Here is a 10,583-nt window from a genome sequence, read left to right on the forward strand (position 1 = left end):
AAATTATTTCAAGAGCGTTGCGAGCGTTAACTGGAACGCACTCATACACATAGACAGCCATTGTTAGAAGCAGAGAGGATCCTCTCTGGGTAGAAGCAATTGGCGCTAGTGTACGGGGAGGTCAAAACTTTTATCGACTTTGATGTTGCGAAAAACGCCGGAATGGCCGCTATCATGATTCTCTCTTAGTCTGGTACTCCAGGTCTCCAGCTTGGTTCCAGTCGACCAGTCGTGGCAGTCGTGGAGACTCGTGGTGACGCGTGGATCGTGAATCGCCATTGCTATTTATTTTTTTGGTTAATCGCGGTATTTTAGATATTGGATCAAGCGATTTTTATCACTTGGCTAATAATAAACATATTGCAAGAAAAATGGTAAGTCTTTGATGTTACATTATTGATATAGAAATAACGAAAATTGTACATGTATGATGATATTGCATTTTATTAGAAGTTATCTTTCACCTCTATTTGACCTTTATGTAAGTCCTGTGTTGTGTGTTAATTCACTTGTCAACGATTCTCACATACGCTTATTAAATGTTTTTCCAATTTTAATTTAATTATTTTTTTGTACAACATGTAATAATTGTGTTTTAATAAATAAAACAATTTTTATATATCTAAAATGTTACAATTGGTTAGAAACTTAATGTTTTTCTTATCCTTAAAAATAGCAAATCTACAAATAATTGTAGAATATATATAATATTAGTGATTAATCTTTCTGTTTGAATATAATACAATTGCAGGAAAAACTATAATTATTAAAACGTAATATAATTGTTAAAGAATAATTTTTTTAAATTTTATATTAGACGGAACCTATAAATGTGGTGGTTACTGGTGCTGCTGGACAGATTGCCTATTCTCTATTATATCAGATTGCGGCTGGTACAGTCTTTGGTCCACAACAATCCATTAATCTCCGATTATTAGATATTCCACCTATGATGAAAGTATTGGATGGTGTAGTTATGGAACTGGAAGATTTAGCACTTCCTCTCTTACGAGGTGGGCTTTGAGAGGTCATACATAAAAAACTGATTTTAGATAAAATATATTATATAAATATAAATATATTACAAAATGTTGTGTGTGTATGCGCACGCGCATGTGAGGTGCTTGTTACTTATATGTCTGTGAGTTATAATAAGTATAGTAATAATAAAGAAAGATAAACTATGAGAGAAAGAGAGTATAGTTTAATGTAGAGTTTTAATATTTTAGTAGATTGTTTTAAAGCTCACATTTATTGTTAAGAAAAAAAAAAAAAAAAACGAAATAACAGGGGTTTCTTGTTTTTTTAATCTTGTAAGATGAATTGATAAAAAAAGACGATAAAAAAATACATGTTTGATGAATCCATGTTGATAGTATAGATTTTAAATATATTATACTTAATTATATTGTCTTGTTGGATATTTATACATTCTATATTCATTAATAGTTTAATTTAAATTTTTAGAAGTTTTACCAACGGCTGAGCCAGTCAAGGCCTTTGATAACGTAGCAGCTGCTTTTCTGGTTGGTGCAATGCCAAGAAAAGAAGGGATGGAACGTAAAGATCTTTTGGCCGCAAATGTAGAAATTTTTAAGGTGCAAGGCGAAGCATTGGATAAATATGCTCGTAAGGATGTCAAGGTGTTGGTTGTAGGTAATCCTGCCAACACTAATGCGCTTATCTGTTCACATTACGCGCCGTCCATTCCAAAAGAAAATTTTACGGCGATGACTAGATTGGATCAAAATAGAGCACAGGCAGCATTAGCCACACGATTAAATGTACAGGTAATATAGGTATATCATTATTCTTGAGACAAAACTTTTCGCTTAACTTGACATTTTTTATATTAGCAATACAATGTAAAACTATACTTGGGCTGTCATAACATTATATGTATTATTTGTTATCTTGAATATTCCTATCCTAGAATTTCATTGATAGGTTGATAAAGTGAAGAACGTCATCATCTGGGGTAATCATAGTTCTACACAATATCCTGATGCAGCACATGCAACTGTAGCACTTTTATCTGGTGTAAAAACAGTATCATCTGAGATAAATGATGACGAATGGTTGAACAATACTTTCGTAGAAACGATTCAAAAACGCGGCGCCGCCGTAATAGCTGCTAGAAAAATGTCTTCTGCCATGTCCGCTGCTAAAGCCGCTGGAGATCATATGCGAGACTGGTGGTTTGGTACTAAATCTGGAGAATGGGTTAGCATGGGTGTCGTATCTGATGGGAGTTATGGAATCCCGAAAGATATCGTATTTTCCTTTCCTGTCACTATCAAGGACAAGCGGTATGAGATAGTGCAAGTAAGTTATTGCATAGAGTCTTGAAGAATCTTGAAGTAATTTTACTTCAAATATATGATATACGAATGTTCCAGATATCTTACATTCTCTTTTTTATGTTTAGATTCTTTTAATTATTTTAAGATACTCTATGTTCTATATGTATATTAACGCAGCGATTTAATTAAATAGTTTGCACTTTTATACAAGTAGCAATAATGGTTTTTTTTTACATAACTATCCAATACCAAAGTTATCAAAAACAAACGTAATTACATTTACAAGCCATTTAGAAAAAAAAAAAAAAAAAAAAAAAACAAATCTATCTCTATTTTCAGAATCTCCCAGTTAGCAACTTTGCAAAGTCAAAACTGGATATTACATCTAAGGAATTAGAAGACGAACGTGCTGAGGCAAACAGTGTACTAAAAAAGTGACTAGTAACATCGATGCCAAACAATGAGATACAAAAGAAATTTATGTTAGCAAAACTATAAAATATATAATTGTCTTGCATAATACGCTTACATATATGTATGTATGTACATACGTACACATATATGTAATAGAGGAACACACACACGCGCGCGCGCAGCACTTCTCAGTAAAATTCAAGCATTACTATTCTGTCCTTCAAAAAATAGGCAAATTTTAAGAGAATGTAACTTTATAAAAAATGATGTTTAATTACGATGTTTAAAAAAGCATATTTTACAGCTTCAAGTGTCTACTTTTCAAATAGACCCTTTAGAGAACGATATTATTTTTAGTAAATTTTTACCTTTAATTTGCTATTTTGTTAAGCGTTGTGCAATTTTTTCACTGAGTTATTCAATATTGTGGAAAAAAGGATCCTTTTTGTTTCCATCAAAGGATTATCTATTTTGTCATTCCAAAATGGGCAAGGATCAAATAACTTCATAAAAAAATTATCATATCGAGATATTTATAAAAAAGCATTTTATAATTTGAAGTCTCTACTTTTCAAGTAGATCTTTTCTAACGATCTTACTGATTTTTTTTATGAATTACATAGAAACAAATAGAGATGCGTCAAATTTCTCTTAAAATTTGCCTTTTGAAGGACATAATAGGTAATTCTTTAACTTTGCAAAAAAGCGCGCGCGCGCGCGCGCGCTCACACAGACACACACACACACACACACACACACACACACACAATTATTTCATACATCAAGGTGTTCTAAAAATTGAAATGAATATAAACGCACTAAAGAGATTTGTAGTAATGTAATGCACACCTTATTACAGGTTTTTTTTACTCAAATATTGGAACACCTTATATAATGTATAACTCAATGTAAATAGACTATATAAAAATCTTATTAGATATAAAAGAATTAAAGCGTTAATACGTTAATACGTAATATCAATAAAAAATGTAATGTTATGTTTTAAATTTAATGTTATAGATATATGTAAATTCTTGAAATGTATGGTATACATAATATATATAATATTGACTTTATAAATCTTGTAAAAAAAGGTATATATCGGGAAATATACTTTACAGCACTGTTTTGCTTTTATTTATCTTCTTCATGAGAATAATTTAATTTAATTACAGTAATAATTTTTAGTGTCAATATCATATTATTCAATCTTCTCACATTTATATTATCTTTATATCTTATTTTCTAAAAACTATTATTACAATTATATATATCTTGAATTTTTTTCTATTATAATAATCGCGCGTGTGAGCATTAAGTAGCATATTATACAAGGATATAGTATTTAGTTTATCCGAATCTGGTAACACTCGCAACATAATATCGCAACTCGTTTCTTTCGTTTCACATTTAAAGAGATACTCTTGCATTTTGAATATTTAGAAGTTAGATAATACATAAATATACAGTTAGGGAGCAGGTATTTAAAAGCTGTAAATATATATTGGTCTAAATACTATACGAATCATCATCTTCAATATCATTAATCAAAATTATCATTTTGCGAATATGTCAATTTCGATTTACATAATTTTCTTTGCGTAAACATTTACAGCGCAATAATCTATTTACGTAATATATGCCTACAAGTATTTTTAAAATAAAGAAAATAAAATAGAAATTTTTCCAAAATTTGTTTTTTGCACACACTATTTTCAAAGTATAACATTTTTAATGAAGATAATATGGCTGTTTACGTGAAAAACTTTCTCAACAAACTCTTTTTGTCTCACGAAAATAGCAAATATATAATGTTCAAAACACTTGTAAGTATAAAGACATTTTATGAAAAATAGCTTTTTAATATTCGACCAATTTTATAACAGTTTATGCAATTAAATGTTTCAAAACATGTCATTTCCAGATGTCTTCCAATGTTTTAATATTTATAATACACAACGCGCGCGCATTCACGCATGCATGCGTATGTGTGTATTTGGACAAATGGTTTTTGACTTGCAGTGTACAAGAAAATATAGTGATACGTCTGTTATGAATCATTGTGACGTAATATTAAGGTGCAATATATTTGCGGAAATCTAATCAATTACATAGTTTACAAACTGTAGATTCAATCAGACTAATGATATCTATATTAAAATAAAATAAGATGATATTTCATGCCAAATTTAAATTACATTAAATATAAATATGTATATTATATATATATATATATATTTTTTCGTCCTACTATATTTAATATTGGATTGATTCATAAATAAGTTCTGCAGTAGACTAATTTATTTTTTTAGAATCCGAAATTACCATAATTATATTCTAATAATTTTTATATTTACTTAGTAATAAAGGATTCCTCAGTTACAAATTAGAATGTATTAATGTAGTATGTACATCATTTTATGAAATCGTGAAAGATTTGAAAATGCACCACATAATTTGAGAATTCAAATAAAGAAATAATGTAACGATTCAAAAAATTACAATACAATTATATATAGTATCATAATAGATCAGTGAAGTTTCGTTCGTTTTGAAGAATGAATTATGAAACGATCCCGAATCATTGTTGTAGTTTCAACTCCAATGACGATGCTTTAAAGTTGTTGATGGAAATAAATGAAAATCCAATAAGAAACACAATAAGAAATGCTAAACATATTATATTAGCTTACTGCGTCTCATTTAAAAAAATTTGAAAGAAAACGAAAGTTACTTATGAATCAAATCAATTTATATATATACGAAATATTACAAAGGTTATTATACAGAAAATTAACGTGATTTTAAGAGAGCTTAAAGCATTGACTGATAAATGTACTATGATTTATTGATCATGGATTTACTGAAATAGTAAAATACATTTTTCAATATAGATATCTGAAAAAAAAAAAGATAGAAAAAAGCAACAAGAATATACGGAATTACTTTTCTAATCTAAATTAAAAGATAAAATAAAATACGGAGGCGAAACGGAAGACCAAAGAAACATATTTAACATTTTAGACACGTACTTTTGCTATTTGTGTGTTTAATATTCGTACCAGAAAAATAAAATTATCAAATTACAATAAAGGCCGTACACAATCGTTCTTACACAATGTACCTCCCCCCCCCCCAACCCACACACACACACACACACGCACGCACACGCGCGCGAGCGCGCGCATGTACAAACATACACATCTCGATCTGTTAAGTATAATTTTTTCCGCATAATCTATGACTAATTTAAATCTTGAGATAAGAGAATAAATTCAATTCAAATGAAACCCTCTTTCTCGGGTAGCAGCCAACAGCCTTTCCTTTAGGATTTCCTCAGTAGGATATTCTGGTAATTTTAAGTAATGAACACAGGTGTTAACAGAAGGATAACCACCAGAACCAGCATCCACTTTCCGCACAACAGTCAATCTGGGATGTAGATTGCATAAACCTCCTGGAGGTAGAGCCGAACAACCGGTGGCAAATTGTAAAAACGCTTTCCTTTCAGAACCAGTCAATGATAACAGTACATTGACAAATCTTTGGAAACCAGGGCTGAAAAATTCCATTAAATAAAATAATGTGGGATTAACGCTATCTATCATGCAAGTTCACTAAATCCAAATCTATTTTTATGAATAGTGCATAGATTGCTTATAAATTATAAAAATAAATTACGATACAATAGTATATAGAATATAGTATATATTGTCATTGATACTGCGCCTTACCTTTCCTTTGTGTATCCTAGTTTTGGCTCGGTGTAATTGAGCAAATCTTCTCTTGTCCATTGTGGATTTTGTTCTCCACAAAGCATCGCTCTCATTTCATCTGGACTAAAAGCGTGGAGCTTTTCCATCGGAAAGACTTTTGAAAAGCCTGATTTGAACGCTTCAAGTTGTCTATAAATTCCCTGGTTAAGGCAGTAATTGATGGTAAGATTCGCGTATTCTCTTGCGTTTTCTATCGTCACTGCAATGTCCGAGCCACCTTCCATTAATTCCACTTGATCATGTTGAAAAACTTTCGAACTTGGTGAATACGTCATGGTTAATGCTAAATCCTCGATAGCCACCGAAGTGCCCGATGGATGAGTAATATACAATGACGTTTCTTCATCAGCGGAGCTTGGACCATCAGAAAAAGTTCTATCACGCTTCGTGATCGCATTTTGTATTTCTCTTAGAAATTCTCCCCTTACAGGATCCACCTCGACAAGATCCTCAATGTCTAATAAACCGGCGTACCATGGACAACAAGGTTCTAACGAAGAATACGCAGCATCAGTTTCCCCTTCTTCCGATATAAAGCTGCTTGACATGCTAGATGACATGCTCTCCTGCGTAACGCCAGTAAGACCGATCTTTTCATTGACATTGTTCGAGATATCACCACGACACATTAATTTTAAGAATGGACGGGATAATGGTAAATCTACTAATCTATTATCCTGGAGAACTTTTGCCAAGAAGACTCCTAGGAACCAGAAATATCGAACAGCACGATCGCAACATGCCGAATCTTGCGGTAATGGGGCTGGGAATAAGCCGCTGGCTCGCGTTACGTAATATCCTGCAGGCCGAATCTTCTCTCCGGAAATACTACACATTTGCTCTTCATTTAAGAGCCGCGTGGCATTATCGTCGGTGACGCTGTCGTCGCATAACCAAAGACTCAAATCCTTGCGTTGCAATTCCGCTGCGACTAGTGCAAAGAATTCCAAGGTAGGTCCGAGACCTGTGCCCTCTTCTCCTACAAACGCTACCTCGAGTATACTCTTGCGGCTTGCGTGAACCTATGAGAGAAAAAAAGAGAACGAGATAAGTAAAGGTACGTTGTATGTACATGTGCACGACGTTGTTGCATTGTTGAAAATTGCACATGTACATAAGGAGCATGCAATTATATCTTTTTTTTCTCTTTCCTCTTTACCTTCAACACTTGCTCCGCCCAATCTAATAATTTCTCCCCTCTCGGCACGTTGACTCTTTCATGCTTAAGCCTACCGACACGAAATTCGTGGCTATCGTCACGTCGTGGACTTAGACCTGGTGCTCTTTGTCTTTCGAGGATTGCATCTCGCTGCGTTTGTAACCATACGATAGACCGTGAAGCACCAAAAGCAGTGCAACTGAAATAGAGTCGTCTCGTTTCGAAAGGTAACAAAAACGGACAGCTTCGCGCGAGTTCTTCACACCAATTGGGCAGTGCACCAGCGGCCAGAGCCAATGGATCCTGAATTTGTTGTACAATCTTGTTAGTGATTTTTTTGGACGTGAAATCATCTGGATGAAGCCAGTAAGTCGTATCGTTCGATTCGTCCTGCTCTGCCGAGGCCGCGCCCTCGTCCCGAATAGTGCCCAAGACAAATATGTGTCTCAAGAGTTGCAGAACGTCTTCAACGGTGCATGCATTTGCGTTTTGCGTCGGATTACGAGAGTACAACGTTACGATCGGCGTTGCTCTGCCAGACGACTCTTCGTCTCTAGCTTCCTTATATATTATTCTACATGAAGAAATAAAATTGATAGGATCGGTCAAACAGTAATCTCTGCCGGTTCTTCTTACAATCATACGTATTTTAAGGATACAAAAATTGTAAATTAAAATTATTATTACGTGTAGGTTGGTTCCCATATCCTTTTCAATTTTTCTTGACGACTGCCCAATTCGGTTAACTGCATTAGTTCCTGGACCGCTTGAAAAATACTAGCGTGCGAATCAGAAAGTGATATCTCGACATCGGGTATACCTGGAAATCCTGGTCCTTTCAACGATAAAGAAAGTCTAGGCATAGGCAATGATCCTATGCGACTATTAACTTGTGTCTCGCTGCCAGGAGGGGGAACCTCCAAATCAGTTGTCTGTTGTAAAAATATCCCAGAATGCAGGTGCAATTTTTACCAAAGTAATGGTATCTAATTTATTATTACGCACTAATTACATTATTTACCTGATTAATGTTCGTTCGACCAGGACGTGGATCAAAAGCAGGAATAAGAGCAGAAAACTGACGCTTTAATACAAACTCATCGTCCCATGCACGCCTCTTGCTACTCTGTGGCGCTTCCTCTTCCATGAATGCTGCCAGGAGATTACGACTTACCATTACTTCTTCGTATTCACCTTCGCAACCGTCACCTTCCTCTTCATTCTCTTCATCTTCTTCCTGAAATAATATAATAATAACAATTACGTGTCTCGTCGCGTATGACACAAATTATTATTAATTATTTACACATTAACAAACAGTTCCGATGAATTAATTAATTCATTTAATTATATTAATTTTGATATATATGTTGCCCAAGTTATAATCCTGATTATCATCTGATAACGTGATTCTAAAATAAATCGTTCAATTTTGTAGACGTATTCTTTGATTAATTAGATTGCGATTTAATTTTTGCGTAGCAAAAATATCAAGACATCAACAGCTTGAGCGAATATTATTCATATAACAAAGAAGCGATAAGAAGAATTATAAGAAATCGCGCAATCTCAAATCTCCAAGGAGATCGAAGAATCGAAGGATATCTGATGAGTCGAACAACCACAATGAAACTGCTTACAGACTTATCTTAGAACTATTATTAATACAATTCTTGTATATTGAAATGAGGCGCAATTACTTCTTGATCATTTTCTTCGTTATCTTCTTCTTCTTCCAAGACACCATCTTCGTCATCTTCCAATTCAGTCAAAAGCGTTGGTCCACCGGTAGTACGGCCTCCACCGGTGCTAGAAGTTGCTACACCTCCGCAGGATTCCAAGAAATCTTCAAGACTGACCTGAAACCATAAATAAATATTTGTATTATGTATATTAAGATAAGCGAGATAAAATCTTCTTTCAAGTAAATAATAAATAATTTTTGGAAGGAGGGACATTACATTTCAACAGAATACATTAGTTACTCAAAAGGAAATTATTCAATTGTAGTTTTAATTTTACCTGCTCACTGTCGCTACTTGTACTAGTCAGAGACATAGTAAGCGCTTGTCCTAAACCCGGTCCAGTTGTCGTAGTAACGCCACTACCAGCCACTTGTCCACTACTTGTCAGACTTGGATAACTTTGTGCTGTACTAAGCAAACCACCAGGAAAATTGGGACTGAGTGCCAATCGTACGAGACTAGATACAGAATTCGGTCCTCGAATTGGATTACAACTTGTATTAGAATTTGAAGCGAGATGTTGTCCGCCCGCAGGTCCTAGAAATGTTTTTGTTTCTTGAAAGAATTATTTGCTACGAAAGAAATGTAATGTTGCAAAGAGGCAAATTACTATCCTAGTGCATAATCCTAATGTAAATAAATATAATAAAAAAGTAGTACATATAGTAATTTTGCAGAAATTGCAGATGTAAAAGATGTACGTGTATGATAATAGAAATGATGATAATGATAATAATGTACAATGACGACAAATATGATTTTGCAGCATGTAATTATTTAATTACAAATTGGAACTAACCTAATGTTCGTCTTCGCGCCATCGCAGCAAAAGTTTCCAACAAACCAGTAGCAGCTGTTGATTCCAAGGTATTGTTAGCATCGGAACAAGCGAGATTAGGCACAGATACCGACATGGGATTGGTAACCACAACAGGACAACCGCCCGTTGTATTTTGCGTAGACGAGCTAGCTTCTTTCTCTCGAGTAGTACAGTCTTTAGCAACTAATTCGAAGGAAATGTACGGAATTTTTACATACGCTATCAACACGAACACGAGGGAAGGAAATCAATATTCGGAGTCACATTACAGTCGTGCGGTCGTGTATCTACCGCATACAAATATGAGAGGTTTTTAAAAAATGTATAGTTACGGACGATCTCCCCCCAGATCGGAAGAGCACACGT

At 33.9% G+C, this 10,583-nt stretch overlaps 2 protein-coding genes across 2 annotated transcripts in view; one reads left to right on the forward strand and one right to left on the reverse strand.

Moving 5' to 3' along the window:
- The first annotated feature begins 86 nt into the window (after positions 1–86).
- LOC105450044 (malate dehydrogenase, cytoplasmic) lies at positions 87–3,451 on the forward strand. The gene is made up of 5 exons (XM_011689645.1): positions 87–374; positions 818–1,013; positions 1,468–1,790; positions 1,948–2,325; positions 2,643–3,451. The coding sequence occupies exons 1-5, from the start codon at positions 372–374 to the stop codon at positions 2,739–2,741; spliced, it is 999 nt and encodes a 332-aa protein (XP_011687947.1). The 5' UTR covers positions 87–371; the 3' UTR covers positions 2,742–3,451.
- Positions 3,452–5,913: 2,462 nt separating this feature from the next.
- Positions 5,914–10,583, reverse strand: part of LOC105450516 (E3 ubiquitin-protein ligase HECTD1) — a 14,636-nt gene continuing 9,966 nt past the window's right edge. Inside the window, exons 12-19 of the mRNA XM_011690389.1 lie at positions 10,197–10,400; positions 9,675–9,934; positions 9,353–9,511; positions 8,674–8,889; positions 8,340–8,584; positions 7,653–8,226; positions 6,452–7,515; positions 5,914–6,275 (exon numbers count right to left, since the gene is read on the reverse strand). Of these exons, the coding sequence (XP_011688691.1) occupies positions 5,993–6,275; positions 6,452–7,515; positions 7,653–8,226; positions 8,340–8,584; positions 8,674–8,889; positions 9,353–9,511; positions 9,675–9,934; positions 10,197–10,400 (3,005 nt within the window). The 3' untranslated portion in view covers positions 5,914–5,992. The remainder of the gene's footprint in view (positions 6,276–6,451; positions 7,516–7,652; positions 8,227–8,339; positions 8,585–8,673; positions 8,890–9,352; positions 9,512–9,674; positions 9,935–10,196; positions 10,401–10,583) is intronic.

The sequence above is a fragment of the Wasmannia auropunctata genome, unplaced genomic scaffold (assembly GCF_000956235.1).
Source record: "Wasmannia auropunctata unplaced genomic scaffold, wasmannia.A_1.0 LD336111.1, whole genome shotgun sequence".
In the NCBI taxonomy this organism is placed as follows: domain Eukaryota; kingdom Metazoa; phylum Arthropoda; class Insecta; order Hymenoptera; family Formicidae; genus Wasmannia; species Wasmannia auropunctata.